This window comes from Saccopteryx bilineata, chromosome 2 (assembly GCF_036850765.1).
Source record: "Saccopteryx bilineata isolate mSacBil1 chromosome 2, mSacBil1_pri_phased_curated, whole genome shotgun sequence".
In the NCBI taxonomy this organism is placed as follows: Eukaryota; Metazoa; Chordata; class Mammalia; order Chiroptera; family Emballonuridae; genus Saccopteryx; species Saccopteryx bilineata.
Genome location: NC_089491.1, coordinates 45086793 through 45108423, shown reverse-complemented (window position 1 = coordinate 45108423; position 21631 = coordinate 45086793). Strand labels below are relative to the sequence as shown.

Below are 21631 nucleotides of genomic sequence, written 5' to 3'. Positions count from 1 at the left end.
ACTTTGCTGTGCTCTCGCATGAATCATTGTTTTACAGAACAACCCTACGAAGCAAGCAGGAAGTCTGGTACAAGTGAGAAAGCACCAACTGTTTAGTATAGATGACTCCATTACTTGGTAGCTGTGTGCCTTTGAATAAGTTACATAACCTCTCTAGAACTCAGAGTCCTCATCTGTAAAAAGTTAGGATATTTATACCTACTACTAAAAAAATGTTTGAGATTTAGATTTGTAAAAATTATAAAAAAGTACTTTATAAACTATAAAGTGAATAAAATATCAGTTATTATAGTTAGGTAGGACACCACATTATTAATCACATTTTACAGATGAGAAGCTAATCAGAAAGATGAAGTCAACTGTTTCAGACATTACAAGGCAGAAATTGAGACTCTACAAGAACTCAGGTGTCATCACTCCTGACTCTCAGGGCCTATTTGGTCTTCATCGTATGCTGTATTAGGGTAAAAATCTGTCTCTTCTTGCACACATTCTCTTAGTCTGAAGATTTCGGGAGACATGGAAATAAGTGAGGATGATGACGAGGAAAATCTGTGACTCTAACATAAATAATGAATTAATGTATCCAAATTCTGCAATATAACCATCATATGTACAGTCTAATGACCTTTGGAAATTAGAAAAAAAGGTTAACATTGATAATAATTTTCCAAGAATACTATGAGAATTCTTAATAATTCCAGAGGTTTAAATCGTGATAGCCCACAAAATACAGTTAATCATCACTTAAGCTCACTGCATATTAACACTGTAAGGAGTATTAAAGGTTATCACATCAACAACAGAAGCAAAGGGATGGCCCCAAATTCACAATGCCACTTTCAGAGGTGATTGTTTTGTAAGCGTTAATTTTAGTGCTAGCCATGATGTTCCTGTTAGTTATGGAGACCATCCCATAGCAGAAATGCATCCAACACCGTGCTGGAGTCAACCTGTCTAACCAGGTGAGGGCCTGTTTTAAGCACCTCTTCCCAAGCTGTGCATTCAGTGATATCAATTTAGTAGCTTGAAATCAGTAATGGAGTGTTTATACCATGGAAACTGGCAAATGCTCCAAATCTCTTCCTCCCCACCAGAGCTGGAGCCAGTTGATAAAAATCTAGCAAAACTCCACTGAGTGAACCATACCCTACTCATTTGGAACCAAACAGAGCAAAGGCTAAAACCCATTCACACCTTTGCTCACACTTCAACACATTCTCTCCCACCTCTTGCTGATCTGGGGTCCCCAAGATCTGGAACTTTCAACATAACGGGGAATATTCATTTCATTTAATAAAGATTCACTCAATATCTACGAGGTCCCTTGCAGTGAGCTGGGGACAGACATACTAGGCTCTGTGACCAGGAGACAGTACCTCCACTGCCACAAGCACAATCCACTGGACACGTGAGAAATGAGGGCCCTTGGTGGTGAAGACTAAGGAAAGAAAAGCGAGGGTTGATGGACAAATGTGCAAGGATCAGAAATATTCATTAGATCTAGGCAAAAGGCAGGATGCCATTGGAAACTTAAAAGAAAATGGAGGCCCTTAAAAATGTCTTTCCACAGAGTCTAACTCGACACTGAGGTCTCACTACACCTGCTGCTCCAATGTGATTCCAAATGTTTTTAGCCACTAGTAACTCTGACACACTGATATCCTGAAGCCATTACTAAAATCTAGCGCCACATACCAACCTTTTTCAGTTTCTTTATCGTCACCTGTAAATCTCCTACTTCTGTTTCATACTGACGTCTGAGGTCACTGAGGGCTTCCTCAGCTTTGCGTTTTTCCTAAAAGAAAATAAAAAGGTTGTGTTTATTTAAATAAGTTCTTCAAAACCCCAGAGATGAGAAATGTTCTTGTTGAAATAAGGCTGATCCGAAGTCTCCTACATAGGGGGGGGGAGGGCAGAAGTGACCACGAGACTCTAGATACACGGCCACCTCTGGAATTGCAACCACTCCAAGGATGAAACAACAAAGGCTCCACGGTCAGGTTATTGTTCCCGCATCATCCATAACCCAGACAGGACAGAGTCAGGACACAAACCCCGGTCTACGGATGCCAACACTCAGGCCCTTCTCACTTAATTGTGCTGTCTTTCAGAGTTAACAGGACAAGTGAATAAAAAAAGAAAAGAAAAAAAGTACTTTTCAAGAAAATGAAAGCCAACACTAGTTACTCGGAAAAAAAGAGTTTTATTTTCTGTTTCCAGTAAATACTAATGATCCAAATATATTTTATAAGGAAAAAGATAATTATTTCTGCCTTGGAAATCACTGGAGCATCCAAAACTTTCAACTATAAGAATTCCTGTAATGATGAATTAAGTATATCCCAAATGTACCTTTACATATAATTCATATTCCATTATGGAACATGGAGGTTAGCAGAGGGAATGTGAATGTCGCTGTCATCTAGCGACAAGGCTGGCAGTAAGCATGGGCAGTGAGACGGCGCTGTGTGACACTGGAGCACCTCCTCTGCAGGAGGCTGGCTCTGTCTTCTCCTCAGCCCTCAGCTCTCATGTCACCTCCTCTCCACCAGACCTCTCAGCCTGAACATCCCCCTGTGCCAGGTGCGTCTACACACACGCTGATTCTTTACTGCACTTGTCCCTATGGAAAATTATCTGCTTTGTTTATTTCATTATTTATTCTCTGTCTCTCCCTTTACCCTACCTACCACCCAAAACCACCACCACTAAAAGTGTCCTTGTCGAGAGCCCCTGTGGGAGCCTGAACTTGCTCCAGCCAGAGGATGCCCAGTGCCCAGTCCAACAAGGCGTGTCATGGGACTCACTGACGAACCAATCCCACACACTCACGTCTTTCCGCGTCTTGTGTTCTGCAGCCTGAATCCTCTGATCCATTTCCTCTTCCAACTCACTCAGCTGCATGGCTGCCTTGTCCTGGGCTCTGAAATTCAAGAGGATGCACTCCTTTTCATTATACTCTTGAACTTGGAACATGGAAGCTTCGACTAATCTATTTCAAGCCCTTTATTTTACAAATGAGGGGAAACACAATATTTAAAATAATAATTGCTGTACCTTTCACATAATAAAATAAGATTAGCAATTTAACCATTTAGGTGTAAAAGGACAGTAAAATATATATTAAATAAATGGAATAGATTGAATAAAATGGCATTAAAGTAGATTGTGTCAAAAACTGATAAAGGTAACAAATTACTGGGAGGCTATCAAATTTTAAAAGTCCTTTTCTGTGTCATGACTGGGTTATAACCCTAGAAATAAATAAATAAAATAGAGAAAGAGGGAAGGAAGGAAGAAAGGAAGGAAGGAAGGAAGGAAGGAAGGAAGGAAGGAAGGAAGGAAGGAAGGAAGGAAGGGAGGGAGGGAGGGAGGGAGGGAAGGAGGGGGGAGGGAGGGAGGGAGGAAGGGAGAGGAGGGGGGGAGGGAGGGAGGGAGAGAAAGAGGGAAGGAGGGAGGGAGGGAGGGAGGGAGGGAGGCAAGGAGGGAGGGAGAAAAAGAAAGACAGACTTCATGGCAAAGAGATGGTTAGATACAATTTTGATATTTCATTATATGAAACCACCCAATGTTAAAATGCTACAGTTAAAAGGGAATAAAAGGAAAGAACTCATCAATTATTACTAATCAGTCCCTGAAATTTATAAATGTAGATATAGTTACCCTTTAAAAATATTAGTTTTTTTTTACTAATATAATCAATAAGTCATATTTTATGGAGGCAAACCATATTGATTTGCTATAAAGTCAGAAATGAGAACATTTTGTTAAGAAGAGTTCCCATTTTATTTAACAATAGCCTCGTACGAAGACATCTGTCACTTTAGAATGGTTGAGGCTTCAGATTAAGCCCTAAAATAGATGTTTTAGTTCTCTCTGAGCTCTATGTCCAATTACCTACATTTTCATACCCGTATGACTCGCCTGTTCAACTGGATTGTACGTGACTGAAAGCAGCCACCGTGAGAGTTAGAGAGTCAGACACTTGGGTCAATGACACGCCGCTAACAAAGAGGAAGGAGCAGGAAGACCTAATTAGAACTCCCGTCTTCCAGTTTGGTGGCTTCTGCTACGCCATCCTCCCTGCTTGCAACTTACTCCCCTGCAACACAATTTACTGGTGCATAATTTAATTTCTACATAAAGTTCCAAACGAGCATTGAGGGGTGAGGGGAGGAACCCAAAGTAAAATTTTGAGTGACATACTACTATTTTATGCTCCTGTTTACTGCCCCCTAGCCTGCCCAAGGTTATGTTAACTCCATATGGAAAAGTCAGCTATTTCTAGTTTGCTTATAAATACTTGCTATTTGAACCTTAGGAATTATGTACCACCATAGCAACTTCGATATGGGGTTTTGTTTGTTGTTTTTGTGAACTGTAAAACTGTATAGAGGAATGCCACATAATCATTTCTCTTGTTATGACCAGTGTTTCCAGCCAGTCTTACACGCATGTAGTCCAAACATTCGGGCACCTGGGACTGCCACTGAATGTGTTCCCCCACTTTTCTCACTTCTGAGCCACTTTTATAGGTTCTGGTTGTTCAGTCTGTGACCAGAGTGTTTGCCCCAGCAATGCCTCATCCCTAGTAAAATGTCCAGAGCATGGGGGAATGTCCTCTTCACCCTAGCCCAGGGCCCCCACCAGGACACTGGGAACCCATTATTCAGGTGCAAGTGCAGAGCAGAAAGCCTGAGACCTTCCCAACCTAAAAATAGAGGTGAGGCTAGGCAGGTAAGGAAATGTTCACAGTGGTCATATATCGATGCTTCAGTGAGGTCTCTGATAATTGAGAGAGGGGTCTTTAGGAGGTCTGCACTCAGGACACAGCCTGACTTTGGACCCCACCCGAGAGCACTGAAGTGGGGACAAGGAAAGCACCCACACGGTTCAGCATAATGTGACATACAGCTCGGCTGGAGAGCAGCCTGTCTGGTAATGAGAGCCTAAGAATGTCATTCTTTTTCTCCCTAATGGGTTTACATGGTCCTATCTTTAGAGGGAGCACACACGTGTGTTGCTTTTGTGCATGTGTGTTTGTGAATGTATGTGTGCTCCATGTATCTCTGTGTGGGTCTATGTGTGCCTGTGTGTATACAAAAGAGTTTATCTATTTGAAGCTATTCACCAGACACTGTGAAAACACACTGTGTGTGTCCGCTACTGCCCTCTCAAAGGAGGCCTGTCTGGGGCTCTGATCAACACTTCACAGTGCGCTCCGGAATCCAGAGCTGTGAAGGGCACCCTCTTGAGAGCCCAGCAGGCACAGTGCAGGGAGAAGACCCAGACCAGGAGGGAACGTGCTCATGAGCAACCCCCCACCCCATGAATACTTCAGCTCTCGCATAACTCTCAGACTATAAAAATAGTCCTACTTAACATCAACATTGTAAAACATTTTCTCTTCCACCTTTTTTAAATTTATTTTTTAATTTATTGGGATGACATGGTTTGCCAAACCGTATAGGTTTCAAGTGTACACCTCAAAATTACACCATCGACTTCAGTTACTTCAAAGAGTCAGCTCGATAGTCTCACTGTCAGGTTGAAGGACAGAACAGAGACAGAGGAGCAGCCCTGCCTGCCCGCACTGAGACGAAGGCATCCTACCAAAGGGCCGTTTGCAGGCTCTGGGCTGAGGCCTCGAGCAGGGTGGGTAGCACGCTTGGAGCTGCCGGGTGAATACATGTTAGCCAAAAGCCTCCGTGGGACAAACCAGGAACTGTATCAAACAAAACATCTGCCCGAGGAGTGTGCTCCTTCAGTAAGCAAAGAGGCTGCTATATGCACCATAACACACGTAATTCTTCTTTTGCACTGGCTGCTGTGAAAACCAGTAAGACAGCCTGTGTGAGCCAGCTCTGCCTTCCAAATTGGCCGTGTGACCGGAAGGGCTTAGCAGCTCTCAGGCTTTCGGTCCCAGCCCCAGGACAGGCCTAGAGGGAGAGGCATCACCCACAGTGGCATCTATTAAGTCTCAACCCCCTGCAGAGGTGAATATTTATGGCCTCGATTGGCACAGGCAGAACTGAGAGTCGCGGAAATTAAGTAACTTGTCTGAAGTTGCACGCCAGTCACTGATGAGGCCAGGCTCCCAGCGGAGCCCTGCCTGCCTCTTGGGATGGAAAGTGTCCCATATGTTTCAAGTGGCTGAATAGCAGATAACAAATCTCTTTGAAGTGTTCTGTACAGAATCGTGGCCTTGAAGAGATACGACTGACTTGCTGATGGACTGCTGACTGACCCTTTGAAGTACTGCCTGACTCAACTTCCCCCATGCTGGCTTAGCTGAGACAGCTTCAGGTTCCCAAGGACCAGAAGGCCCTCCCACATCAGGATGTGACAATGCATTTCTGTCCATGTGACCTCCAGGTCGGAGAGCCAGTTCGAGGACCCCAAGTGCCACTTAGAAAGGAAGGAATGCAATACCTCTTCACTGCAATGGCCAAGTTTTCCATTTCTGTGCTTTGAAGTCTGATCTCACGGATGAAGTTCTTTATAATGTGCTCATACGGCTGGATCAGTCTTGGCTCCACAAGGTTGATGTTTTGATACAAGGTACTAACTTGTTCTTTCCTTCAAAACAAATCAAATTAAACCATGTGAAAAATAAAGAGGCAAACTTTCAGAATATTTTTACGAAAGAGACACATAAATAAAGAACTAAGGAAGAGCCCTAGCTGGTTGGCTCAGTGGTAGAGTGTCGGCCTGGCGTGCAGGAGTCCCGGGTTCAATTCCCAGCCAGGGCACACAGGAGAAGCGCCCATCTGCTTCTCCACCCCTCCCCCTCTCCTTCCTCTCTGTCTCTCTCTTCCTCTCCTGCAGACAAGGCTCCACTGGAGCAAAGTTTGCCCGGGTGCTGAGGATGGCTCTGTGGCCTCTGCCTCAGGAGCTAGAATGGCTCTGGTTGCAGCAGAGTAGGGCAGAGCATCGCCCCCTGGTGGGCGTGCCAGGTGGATCCCGGTCAGGCGCATGCAGGAGTCTGTCTGACTGTCTCTCCGTTTCCAACTTCAGAGAAATACAAAAAAAAAGAACTAAGGAAGAAAACAACAGCAATAATACAGTGTGTACGTAAAGTCATGGTGCACTTTTGACCAGTCACAGGAAAGCAAGAAAAGATGATAGAAATGTGAAATCTGCACCAAGTAAAAGGAAAACCCTCCCAGTTTCTGTAGGATGATGTGGCAGCATGTGCACATGCGCAGATGATGACGTAACACCATGTATACAGCGAAGCAGCCCACGGCCATGCCAGTCAAGATGTGAATGGTACAGAGGAAAGTTCAGTGTATCCTGTGGCTCGCTAAATTCGAATCCATGACCAAAGTGCAATATGAATGTCGGCGCATTTATAACGAAGCGCCACCACATAGGAATAGTATTACTCAGTGGGATAAGCAGTTGAAAGAAACCGGCAGTTTGGTGGAGAAACCCCGTTCTGGTAGGACATCAGTCAGTGACAAGTCTGTAGAGGCTACACGGGATAGCTACCTAAGGAGCCCTAAAAAATCTGTCCATGAGCCCACATCAAACTGCTCTAAATAGGGATGAAACTGGGAGAGTTTTCCTTTTATTTGGTGCAGATTTCACATTTCTATTGTCTTTTGTTGCTTTTCTGTGACCGGTCAAAAGTGCACCATGACTTTATGGACACACTGTAGAATGACCTATTATGGAGGGACATCATCAAAGATGTTGCTACATTCTTCATCTTTTTTTTTTTACAATAGAACAGCAACTTTATTGTTTTTGCAGCTTTATTGAGGTATGATGAACAAATAAAAAACAAACAGTTTTCAGTTATGCAATGCGATTTTAAGGTGTACAATGTGATAGTTTAATGTCAAAAGATGGAGTCTTATGGGGCAGTGGAAATGCATACAAGGGCACTGATAGGGAAGAATTTTTGTTGTTGTTCTTGATGGGTTTTCTTTAACAGAAAGATAATAGATTTATAGAGAAAAACTTAGGTAACACTAAAACAATTGTTTAATTCCATGTTCTACCAATCCAACAAGGAAGTATTTCAAATTTTATGATCGTAAGAGAACATATACCTATCATTTTATGGTCAGTTAAAAATTACTTCATGTACAGGCCTTGGCCGGTTGGCTCAGTGGTAGAGCGTTGGCCTGGCGTGCAAAAGTCCCTGGTTTGATTCCCAGCCAGGGCACACAGGAGAAGCACCCATCTGCTTCTCCATCCCTCCCCCTCTCCTTCCTCTCTGTCTCTCTCTTCCCCTCCCACAGCCGAGGCTCCATTGGAGCAAAAGATGGCCCGGTTGCTGGGGATGGCTCCTTGGCCACTGCCCCAGGCGCTGGAGTGGCTCTGGTCGCAGCGAAGCAATGCGCCAGAAGGGCAGAGCATCGCCCCCTGGTGGTTTTGCCGGGTGGATTCCAGTCAGGTGCATGCGGAAGTCTGTCTCTCTGCCTCCCTGCTCCTCACTTCAGAAAAATACAAAAAAAAAAAATCTCTACTCTTAAATTGTCTCACATACTTCTTTGCCTTTCGTCCATTTTCTGACCACTAGCAGGATACACAGCATAACGACATTCTTATGAATAGGAACCAGCCTGTCAGGGATGACCATTACGGTACTGTGACTGAAAGTCCTTCTTTACTGGACAATTGACAGCAATAAAATATTCATAGGTAGCTGTTATAGATTTCCTGACTTCCTGCAAATTTCCAAAGTAAGAAAGGAACATAATTACTGCAAATTCCCTTGGGTCCTTTGCTGGTCCTGGCATTATACAGAATTTCAGAAATAATTTACAGTGAATTGTACAAATAGATTAATAACAGAAACTATCTGCCACTCACATATAACATGGGTAACTGTTGCGCTAGAGATGACCTGAATACTCCTCCATCCTGCTTCTTATTGCAGGGCACATGGGGAGCACTGACTTCCCAGGACCCCTGCAGGCAAGCTGGAGGCATGGCACTAGTTCTGGCCAGGGGAAGGGGAGGAGAAACGGTGTGCGGCCACTCCCGTGCCTGGCCCTTACAATCCTCTGTAAGACCCTCAGCTCATGTGGAATCTAATTCATTCATTCATTTTCTATGTGTCTATCTCTTTCTCTGCCCCCGCCCCCCTGTCTCTCCTCACCCTTTATCCTTCTCTTTCTCCCTCTCTCCCCTCCCCTTCTCTGCCTCCCTCTTGTTCTCTCCCTCATCCTCATAGCTGAAGTGAACACTTCCACTAAAGAAAGCCACGGGACAGCACATGCTTGAATCCCCACTCTGAGGGGAACAGCTCACGAGGACTGCCTGGCCACACTGGGCTGTCTGACACATAAGAAAAACATAAGTCTGCACTTCAGAAAGCCACGAAGTTTGTTACGGTCACCTTGAGCTTAGAAAGTTGGCATTATAGTGTCCTACTTCGTTTTTTTATCATGCTCTTCCAGATTAAATTACTTCCTTGATAGCTTTATGTGAGCTAAGTAATAAAACTTCTCTGGCCAGGGTAAGTCTTTCCCACCACCACCCTCTCTTGTGCAAGGAACAAAAGGCTGTTCTGAAGCACGCCTGTGCTGACGCAGACAGCCCTCTAGCACCTTACACATGCAGTCCGCGGGGACTTCAGTGTTTACATGTACGGTTTACTTAATCCTCATGACAACCCCATAAAGAAATTATCACTAGTACTCTACATATTTACCATGGAGGAAACTGAGGCAGACAGAGGTGAGTATCATCCTGTGGCAGAGCCAGGAATTCCAACTCAGCCCATCTGGAGGAGGATACATACATTATTGCTACAAAAACTGTCCACACAGCAAAAGGACTCCTTTAAAGCATAAAGGCACAACTAAGATTAAAATGAGCTAATTTTACACAACTTGGTTTACCTAAAGCTAATCAGGGAAAACACTACTGCAGACAATGAGACCCACCCCCACCCCTCATCAGCCTGTGAGCTTCATTTCGTCTGTATCTGTGAAACTAGAAAAACATCGGATTATGCTGACAGACTACTACAGAAGGCACAGGGCAATTTTCACACCTGATGGAAAAGAAAAAACAAAACAGAAACGAAGCAATACTTGACCATAGCCAGAGATGATACCCGGTCCCTACTGAGAGAGCTGAGTGCTGTGCCCGGTACAGGCAGCTGAGCACTTGCAGGTTCCTCAGCTCAGCACACTAGGTGCCAAGATGATGTGTCCCACTCCCGGAGCGTAGTCACCAGCCTCCCCGGGCCGAGGGTTAAACAAGCAGGGACTGCACAGTGCTGCACACACAGCCCTGTTTCCCAGGCCTGTCCCAGCGCAACCCTCTTGAGTTCCCAAAACAGTGCCCACCACTGACAGGGATCGAAGCACTTTGAAGTCTATGGCCTCATCTAATACACTGGGATTCACAAATACCAAGTAGCTGACAAATACCAGGAAAAGGTTAAAGTGAAGTCACATGTGCTAGTCGGCCCAGAAAACAAAACAGTCTCTACTTCTATGCAGAGAGAGCCACTGACACTAAAAAGTCCCATTTATGTCTAAAGACAAAGGATCAATTGAAAGACATTCAGAGAAAAATGCACCCTGAATTAACAATCAATTTTAGATGTTTAAAATCTGAGTCTATTCATCTCCTTGCTTGATAAACTACAAGCGGATTTGTGTGAAAGATTGTCATAAAGGCTAATTACTGAGAAAAATTTCAAAAATTAAGAATTTTAAATGATCCCTGGGAAATAAGCATTTAAAACTGCAAACAGTCCTATCCCCTAAAGGGGATATTATTTGAACTTGTAAGACAAACAGGTACACTTAAGCTGTACAAAAATTTTGAAAAATCACACACATAAAATTAACATTTTACTTACATGATCGGGTATGTGTGTGATTATGTATTTGTCATGTAGAAGGCCGGTACTTAGAATGTCTGGACACCTCTGGTCTCAGGACACCTCTGGGTAATAGTCATGTGCAGACAACATTACTCCATACTTAGGAATGCAGTGACCCAGTAACGGAGCTAGGAAAATGATCCCTTAGAGTCAGTCTTGCTTCTTTAAGCATTAAAATAGGGGGCAAACTATTTATTCAAACCGTAAGTATCTAGAGTTAAAGACCAAACCAATTTTCTGTGAATAAAAGAAAGAGAATTAAGGGTCAAGGCCTATATCATTCTATACTAGGGTCTACCACAAGAAGAATGACACAATGACCGTAACATCTGAGCATGAGAAACTAAACATCCATGCCATCCAAGGGGCACCATATTTGTTAGATCCTGGATGTAAAATGCTAAGAAACAGGCTGAGTTACTTCCCTCCTAAGGCTCACCATGAAGATTATGTACAAGATGCTGTGACAGCATGGGGCCGGAGATCATAGATGAGTAGGTGACATCTAGGCAGAAAGCAGAAAGGAGGCCTTCCCAGGCCCCAATAACCATAGGTGAGGGGTTTGGGGGGCAAGGAAGGATCCAGCAATTTTGTAACTCAAAGAAGCTGACGAGGCCAGAGAGCTCAGAGTGGGGAGGGGTCACAGCTGTGGGTGGGGAAGGAGAAGTCAGCAGGAGTCAATGACTGCAGGAGCATGAAAGCAGTGAAGAAAAGGAGGAGCGGTTATTTTGAGAGGGCAGAAAGCCATTAGGAGGTTTAAAGAAAGAGATGACAGGATCAAGTGCATTTCATAGCTGTTCCCATCTTCACAAAATTTGGGCAATAGTAAAGAATTAAGCAAGGATTTTGAAAAAAGTTTTCAGAGAAAAAGATTAAATCTTAAATTTACTGTCATTTAATCTAGAAATGTGGGACTTCAGGAGTTTTCCCTAACTTCTACATTTCTTTGTTATAGAGGTGTAAAATTATAGATAATTAAAATCTGATAGTATAGATAGATCAATGGAACAGAATAGAGAGCCCAGAAATAGACCCACATCAATATAGTCAGCTGATCTTTAACACAGGACCGGAGGCAATACAACAAACCAAGATAGTCTTTTCAATAAATGGTGCAGGAAAACGGGATATCTACACGCAATAGTATGAATATAGACACAGACCTTACAGACCTTACACCTTTTCAAAAATTAATCATAGACCTAAAGCGATAAACTATAAAACTCCTAGAAGGTAATATAAAAAACTTAGATGACCTTTAGTATGGCAATGACTTTTTAGATATAACACCAAAGGTATAACCTATGAAAAATATAACTGTTTAGTGAATTCATTAAAATTAACAACTTCTCTGTGAAAGATAGTTTCAAGAGAATGAGAAGACAAGCCACAGATGGAGAGAAAGTATTTCCAAAAACACATCTGAAAAAGGACTGTTACCCAAATTATACAAAGAACTCTTAAAACTCAACAAGAAAACAAACAACCCATATCAAAAATGGGTCAAAGTCCTTAAGTTCACCTAAGAGACAAACATGGCAAACAAGCACATAAAAAGATGCTGTATCATGTCATCAGAGAAATGCAAATTAAAACAATGAGCTATCACTGCACACCTATTACAATCACCCAAATCTGAAACACTGACAACACCAAGCCTGGTGAGGAGGAGGAGCAGCAGGAACTCTCATTCATTGCTGGTGGGAACGCAAAATGGTACAGCCACTTTGGAAAGAAGTTTGGTGATTTCTTAGAAAAGTAAACATACTCTTACAATTCCATTTAGCAACTGCTCTACTGGGCATTTACCTGCAGGAGATGAAAACTTATGTCTGCACAAAAACCTGCACATGGATGTTTATAGCAGCTTCATTCATAATTGTCAAAACTCGAAAGCAACCAATAACGTCCTTTAGTAGGTGAATGGATAAATTATACATCCAGACAAGGGAATATTATTCAGCACTAAAAAGAAATGAACTATCAAGCCATGAAAAGACATGGAAGAATCTTAAAAGAAGCCAGTCTGAAAAGGTGACATATTGTATGTATGATTCCTATATGACATTCTGAAAAAGGCAAAATTTGGAGAGAGGAAAAATATCAGTACATAGTTGGTGGGGTGAAAGGTAGGAATGAATAGGCAGAGCACGAAGGATTTTTAGGGCAATGAAAATACTCTGTAAGATACTATAATGGTGAGTATATGTCATTATGTATTGTACAAACCCATGGAATGTTATGGTACCAAGAATGAACCCTAATGAAAAATAAGGAGTATGGGTGATTACGATGTATAAATATCAGTCCATCAATTGTAACAAATGCATCACTCTGGTGAGGGCTGCTGACAGTGAGGAAGGCTGTGCATGTACAGGGACAGGGGGCATGTGGGAAATTTCTGTACCTTCCTTTTCGTTTGCTGTGAACCTAAAACTGATCTTAAAAAAAGAGCCTTTTAAAACTCTAATAGCTTATTTCTTTGGAGGCGGGGGATGAGTATATTCCTACTAAGGTGATACCAGCATACCAGCTGATCTTGCTCAATGCCTGGAACAAACCACACTGAATGACGTAAGTGGAAAGGTTTATATTTCCCTTCATAGAAGTAAAATCTATGGATTTCAAAATGTACTTTTATTACATAGTACACATACTTCCAGAATAAAATCCAACTAACCGGAAAATAAATTCCAACAGTTGAATCTAACTAGACTGCAAGACCCAGGCACCTTCAGTTCTCTTTCTGAAGTTCAAGTCCTTCCCACTAACCACCTCGAACCAGCTGCATGTAATGATATCAGTCTGTCCTCACAATAGGTCTCACTCCTCATTAACTCAGTCATAGAATGGGTACCTGGCTCTTCCTTCTGGAGAAAACACACAATGGGCTCATGAACTTGGTCCCATCGTCCTGCAGACTGGGAAAGACAAGCCAGACCAGGGTCCTGGGCTTTGCTGACTGTTTGGAGCTGTTCCCTCAAAGGAGTGGGGTGGGGTAATGCAGACCTAACCCTCCTATACCCAGGAAACACTGTGTTTTCATCCTGTCCTGAGTTCCCTATCAAATTTTCCTCATTGATTCCCAGCCAGGGCACACAGGAGAAGCGCCCATCTGCTTCTCTACCCACCCCCTTCCTCTCTGTCTCTCTCTTCCCCTCCTGCAGCCAAGGCTCCATTGGAGCAAAGATGGCCCGGGCGCTGGGGATGGCTCCTTGGCCTCTGCCCCAGGCGCTAGAGTGGCTCTGGTCGCAATAGAGCGACGCCCCAGAGGGGCAGAGTATCGCCCCCTGGTGGGCAGAGCGTTGCCCCCTGGTGGGCGTGCCGGGTGGATCCCGGTTGGGCGCATGTGGGAGTCTGTCTGACTGTCTCTCCCCATTTCTAGCTTCAGAAAAATACAAAAAAAAAAAATTTTCTTCATGTATGTATATCACATTATCAATGCTGTCCATGTGTACATGTGAGAAGATGAACCCCTTTACTTAAGAGTACTTTCAATGCACATTCACTCTCCCAATATTTCTCTTTTACCAATTTACTTTGAATCAAGCTAAACGTGGGCATGATCTAGGAAGGTTAATGCAAGCAGGTGTATCACAATTACTTTTCACTGAAAACTTCCTTCTATTTTGGCAAGAAAGATCAGGCTTGGGGAGAAAATACAAAGTGCAATATCAGTTTCTATGCAAAATTTCCTTTTAGATGACATCTGTCACCTTCCCAGGTTTGCTGGGAGCAATCACAGCTTATGCTTATGGTGCTGGATCATGTCTATTTTATCATTCATCCAGAATTTTCTTTTTTAATCAAAAGGTGACATTAACAGTAACTTACTAAACAGTGTATGAATGCTGAATTAAAGTTAACAGTCTCATGAAAACAAGCCAGGGTGAGTTGGTGGATGTGCACTTTGCACCTCCAGCTTTTACCTGGTCATGTGTAGACACCCGGACAGTGAAAAGGCTTCTCATGAATGTGTGCCCAGATCAGGAGACAATCAGTGACAAACCCATCTCCCCTTTCCTGACCTAGTGTAACTAAGCCTTGTCTTTCAGGGGCAGAAACAAAAGAGTCACTGATAAAATCAAATTAAGCTGGGACAAGAGAAGCAGGAGACAGGTAAGTCCTCCAGGTCTTGGATCATGCAGGAGAGAGCCGGATGGAGGCAGCTGTTTGCTGGCCACCTGAGAGCCACCTACAAGATCTGCAATGCTGCTCGGTGGCTGTGTGACCCAACCAATAGGGAATTAGGAAATTCTAGATCCGTGTACATGAAATAGGTACAGAAAGCAGAAGTTGGCAGTCTTGCCACAGAGCAACAGAGAGTACCTGAAGTGCTCTTCCTACTGTGATTTAACCATTTGTAGCATCGTTAAGTGTATAATGTTATTTTATCACAAGGGTAGGGAACCTATGGCTCACGAGCCAGATGTGGCTCTTTTGAGGGCTGCACCTGGCTCGCAGACAAATCTTTCATAAAAAAAATAATAACGTTAATAATATAAAACATTCTCATGTATTACAATCCATTCATTTCCTACCGCTCATGTTAATGGTTGCGGGTGGCTGGAGCCAATCACAACTGTCCTCCGGGACAACACCAAATTTTTATTGGATAATGCATAACATACACGGGTCGTTGTATGGCTCTTGCAGAATTACATTTTAAAATATGTGGTGTTCGTGGCTCTCTCAGCCAAAACGGTTCCTTACCCCTGTTTTATCAGATGATAATGCTTCTGTATTTTGCAATAAAGTAAGCCCTTTTAGATCTCAAAAAACAAAAGCACCTGCTTAATAAAAAGTTAAGCACCAAATAATTTCCTTTCTTGAAGAAGCAGGATGATAAACGTGTGACTTGCTTGAAATGTTTAACTGTCTCGGCCCAGATGATACATGACAACTAAATGTCATGTGGGGTCCTGGACAGGGTCCTGGGACGGAAAAAGACATTAGGGGAAAACTGAGAAAATCTGAACAAAGTATGGACTTTAGTTAATGGTAATGTATCAATATCAGTCCATTGATTGTAACAAATGTACTACTATACCAATGCAAGAGGTTAACAATGGGGGAGAGTGGGTAGTTATGCGGCATTCTCCTCACTACCTTCACAATTTTTCTGTAAATCTAAAAACATTCTAAAGTAAGTTTCCTAAAAAAAAAATGTTCGTCAACATTTATCATTCACCACAGAGGACCAGGGCAGTGGTTGGCAAACTGCAGCTCGCGAACCACATGCGGCTCTTTGGCCCCTTGACTGTGGCTCATCCACAAAATGCCACATGTGGGCTACCTCGATAAGGAATGTACCTACCTATATAGTTTAAGTTTAAGAAATTTGGCTCTCAAAAGAAATTTCAATTGTTGTACTGTTGATATTTGGCTCTGTTGACTAGTGAGTTTGCCGACCACTAGACTAGGGGGATATCATTAGCCCCAGGAAAACCAGAAAACACAAATTTCCAGAGGAAGCCTCAGCATCTATGTCTTTTAAGAAAATGACATTCAAAGCCTACAATTTCACGCATGCAGCGACAGGTTTATTTACACTCCACCTGACGGAAGGCTTTTCTCTTAGATCAAATGATTATTCTAATTTGATACTGTGTATTTTTTATTTCATCTTTTTTTGTACAAGTGCAAATAGTGAGTGATAGCTGTTTATGTTGTCTCCATTATCAGAGAAAGAACTTCATAGAGATCATTGAGGGAGTGTTGTATCTATCTGATCAGATGCTTCAAAAAGAAAATCAGTAGCATCAATTTCAATAATGGTTTGATTTTTTTCCCCCTCCACTGCATGGAATCAAAGTGAAGCTTTTAGTAATTCATTGTGTTGAAGGTAAAACATCCAACCTTATTACAAATGTCATTGTCAATTTACAAAAATAAGAGTAACACACTGCCGTATAAAAATTTTTAATAAATTAAAAAATCTGTGAAGTAGAATTGCACCTAGAATTGGTGATAAATGCTTATAATGGCATCCAAACAGGCTCCGATAGTCTACTCATTGAAACAGAAGCTGTAACTGTCAAAATTTCAAATATATTTATACATAGTCTCAGTACCTAAACATTTTTATGATGGTTACTTTCTCACTTTACACTCTATATCAGGGGTCCTCAAACTTTTTACACAGGGGGCCAGTTCACTGTCCCTCAGACCATTGGAGGGCCAGACTATAAAAAAAAAACTATGAACAAATCCCTATGCATACTGCACATATCTTATTTTAATGTAAAAAAACAAAATGGGAACAAATACAACATTTAAAATAAAGAACAAGTAAATTTAAATCAACAAACTGACCAGTATTTCAATGGGAACTACGGGCCTGCTATTGGCTAATGAGCAGTTCCATGTCCGGTTCCATATTTGTCACTGCTAGCCGTAACAAGAGATATGACGCACTTCCAGAGCCAGGACGCCTGCGTCCCGCATCACGGGAAATAGTACTATACTGTGAGCGACTCCGCACTTTGCCCCTTCCGGAAGTGCGGCAGAGGCCAGATAAATGGCCTTAAGGGACCGCATGCGGCCCGCAGTTTGGGGACCCCGGTCTATATTCATTCGGGTTTTTGAAGAGTTGAACCTTTGAAGAACTACTTCGCTAATCATTCTGGTTTTTGTAAACTAGTCCTATAAGTTTTCATTATCTTTTGTTCAAAATCTATTGAAAAGCTTTCATCAAATTAGTCAAAATGGGAGCTAGAAAAACTACCTTCCGCTTTCGAAGCTGTTAGCAGTTTAGAGTCAACTAAAAACTAAGCCTGATTACAGGAGGGCAAATGGACTAACCAGATTAAATGATGAGAGCTCCAATGTTGTGCAAATGTATTCCCAAATTCTGTAACTATGATTTGGAATATGCCAATTTACATGCAGGTTTTCTTCAATAAATATCTGTACCATTTCTGATCCATGATCGGGATTCCATATACGTGAAAGGCCAACAATATACATGGTTCTGTGCCATTCTACACAGGGGATATATATTACATATTTGTATACATGGTAGTATTTGTTTAGTAACTGTGGGAAAAAAAGACATGCCATAGAAAGAACTTTTAAAATCTACTTTTAATTTTAAGAATCATTGATTTTTATCTATCTATCAGACACAAAGATAAATCAATAATGCTTTTCCACCACCATTTTATGCAAAGAGATGAGCCAAAAATATCAACTAAAGCAATATCAGTTGTACAGATTTTCTTATAAATTTTCTTGAATACATTTCCCCTTTAAAATAAAATGTTCTGACACCTTGAATTCCACCTTTCAACAGTTGAGCCCCCTTGAGAGGCCCCGAGTCCCCGTCAACGGCACCCGGGGCGCCTTTTCCACAGGCAGAAGCTTCCCCAGATCCACGCCAGAGCTCGTCTCCCGTCCACCTCCTGCTGCCAGCAACCTGAGGGGACTTACTTATCTTTCCATTGGATTTTCTGAAGAACCAAAGGTGATTTTCTTGGGTTGTGATTAAAAAAAAAAGAAGGTAGCCAAAAAATCCTATTAAAATCTGGCTTTTTCACATTATACCAGTTGTCCTGAAAACCAGCTCACTTTGAGCTCCCAGAGCCCTGGCCCATTAAAAGAGCAAATAACCATCAGAATTGCAAACACTATCTACTAATGGGATCTGTCCTCAATGCCAAAGGAGAGCCAAGAAAAACCTAGGCTTTTCTTAATTGAGTCATCATCTTATTAACTCACTGGTGCATCACGTAAGGGAAAAGCAATGTCAGTGAACTGTGTATTTACACTGAACTCAGTATCTGTTTTCATCCCAAACCTTTCCTCTTCCTTGGTCCCCCATCGCATCAGCTGCCCTCCTCTCTCACTTGCATGGATAACATCCCCTCCGGGCGGTACAACTGGCCCAAAAGCTACTAAACATAATGGAAATATATGTATATGTTGAATACTTGCATTAAATCCAAGTACTAAAGAAGAGGCTATAATAAAGTTATTACAGTAATTCACTTGAATGGATAAGAGAACCCACAAAGCAGTATTATCTGTTTTCCTTCCTGTACAGCTTTTGTAGCATTTACCTGACTCAACAAAGAGCATTAAAAATAAGTTCAATGACCAACTGGGGGACCAAGACACAGGTGCAAGCCCATATCTTGCCAGACTGCCATGGGTTCATCTCAGCATAAGCCCATAAGCCTTTGCCACTCTAGGCTCGATGCCTACTTCTTACATGTAAGTATATAAGAGAAATCCCTGTTTGGTGCTTATCCTTCTTAACTGCATGATGTTTAAGGAGACAATTTAGAACTAAAATGTCTACTTTGGGGAACTTCCACTATGAACAAAATGGGGAATGAAGTTAAAATATGAATATAAATAGAAAGGAATAAAACTGAAAAAAAAATAATTTCAAGATGGTGAAGTGGCACTCCAGCCATCTAAACTCAGGTGTCTTGGCACCATGAAGAATCCAAAGGAAGGCTGAGATTGAGAAAGAATGAAGAACAGCCTCTGAGACACCCCTGCCCACTACAGGAATGACCTGCACTCAACCCGAGGATTCAGAACATAATTTTGATATCTCTGATCATTTACTTTCTGAATCTTTGGCAAACAAAGGTACCTAGAAGGAAGGAACTCCTGCCAACAGCAAAGTGTAACCCGACAACCTACCCAAATGCAAGAACAGAAAACACGGACAGGAACCCAGAGTCACACTGAATCCTCACCTCCTCCAGTCCTAGGACTATCACTACACCCCTGCCCAGGATGAGACCTGGCTTCATAATGACGACCCTGAGTTAGCAAGGAAAGCTTAAATGATTTTACAGTTATTAAAAGTAATGCATTCTATGTATCCATATACTTACGAAAAGACACGTGACAGGTTGCTAGCTGCAGCACTATATGCTTTAGCCACAAAGCAGAAATTATCCAAATGGTCATTAATGGCAAAATGGATAAACTGTGGTACTTCACTCTACAGCAATGGGAATGACAGATCTACAACTACTATAATTTATTTATCCACCTCTAGAAGTGCTCTCAGGTCAATGCTGCTGGTCTGAGGCCCTTGAGTAGCAAAGCCTGAGAAAAAGATTTAAAAGCAGTGTCTGCTGAGCTCCTGGGAACTGAAGTATGCCTCGTCCTGGGAATATGAGCCTGGAAATAGCAGCTTTTGTATGGCTGAGTTTTAGGACCTGAATTGGGGCTTCCCTGTGCCTCTCAAATTGCATCACTGTTAGCAACAACCAACTGAGGGACAAAAACTAGTAGTTGGGGACAGCAGAATAAGAACTTGTTCCTACTAAAAAAAATTTCTTACTGTTTCCCATTAAAACTTCAGCCTTTGGATTTCTTAGCTTAATGCATTTACCATAGCATTTACAGGAGGGAGAGAGAGATAAGAGGGGAGGGGAGGGGAGAGGAGGGGAGGCGAGGGGAGGGGAGGGGAGGTTAGAGAGGATGGAAGGAGAAAGAGGGAAAGGAAGAAAGGAAGTGAACAAGCTAGCACTCAGTTTGCCCGGGAGAGTGCAGTAATGTAAATACCCGGTTGGCTTGCCAGATGGTTAAGGCTGCTGAAATCTAGGACTTCTGTGAGGTGCTCAGCTTGGAGTTACAGTTAGGCTGATGAAGAATGAGACTGAAGGGTGAGAATGGGAGGGTGGAAACAAGGGTGAGTAACAGCCTCTTCTCCCGGGGAGCAGTTCAGAGCCATAAACACATGTAGGGCCAACCTTCTCTTGGCAGACAGAAAAATGTTAATAACTTTTTAAAATTGCCCCAGAAATGTACTATGTTGTTTTGAGGTGATTAGGCATTTGGAAGGAAGGAGTACAGGAGGGATATAACAGATGTATGGGGGGTTTTTCAGGTTCACATAAATATTTGAAAGTTTTCCGGTTCATATTTTATAAGCTGAAGGCATTAAAAAATGCTCTCTGATCTTTTCAGAACCAATCCCCATAACACAGGGAATCTCAAAAACTGAGACTATCTGAAAAAGTTCCTTAATGGTGGCAATGGTTCCTTTCATGTGTCAACTTGGCTAGGGAACAGCACTCCCACACTTGGTCATACATGTCTGGAGACTGCTGTGATGGTATGTTTGTACCGAGATGAACACTAAACTCAGTACATTTGAGTAAAGTAGATTTTCCTCATCCAATTAGTTGAAGACCTTTAAATGAAGACTGACTTCCGCAAAGGAGGAGAGAATCCGCCAGCAGGCCCGAGTTACTGCATGGTTCTCCCTGGGGACTCCAGCCCACTCGCCTACCCTGCATTTTGGACTTGGCCAGAATCTACAATCCTGTGAGCCAGTTCCTGAAACTAATTCAGTCTATGTCTTCAGCTAGATAGATAGGTAGATAGATACAGAGATATATGTAGACGCCTACATCTCCTATTGGCTCTGTTTCTCTGGAGAACCCTAACTCATACAGTGGCTGAAATCACTGCACTTCCACTGGGACTAACTGCACATAAACAATGTACCAGCTTCTTGGTGAATATACGAGAGCATTCCTACATTAGTTGAATAAGACTATTCAATTTATTTAGTTGAATAAGTTGAATTCAATAAGAACTGAATTCTCTTTCTGTTGCTGAATAAGAACTGTAATTTTAAATACCATTCAACAGAGTAGGTCAGTTTTTAAGGCCCAAATGCTCAGCTATACAGTAATATTTTAATTCTCACCAGGATTCCTTAGGATTATAACAACCTGATAGATCTCTGTACTTCTGTGGACCAACAGATTTTCTATTAGCCTGAAGACAGCTTAC

General features: G+C 42.4%; 1 protein-coding gene across 2 annotated transcripts in view; it reads right to left on the bottom strand.

Moving 5' to 3' along the window:
* RASEF (RAS and EF-hand domain containing) overlaps nt 1–21631 on the bottom strand; it is an 80842-nt gene that overhangs the window by 46944 nt on the left and 12267 nt on the right. Inside the window, exons 2-4 of one of the 2 annotated variants that reach the window (XM_066257020.1) lie at nt 6436–6582; nt 2836–2926; nt 1703–1798 (exon numbers count right to left, since the gene is read on the bottom strand). In XM_066257020.1, coding sequence (XP_066113117.1) covers nt 1703–1798; nt 2836–2926; nt 6436–6582 — 334 coding nt within the window. The remainder of the gene's footprint in view (nt 1–1702; nt 1799–2835; nt 2927–6435; nt 6583–21631) is intronic. The other variant, XM_066257021.1, reaches the window with a different exon arrangement.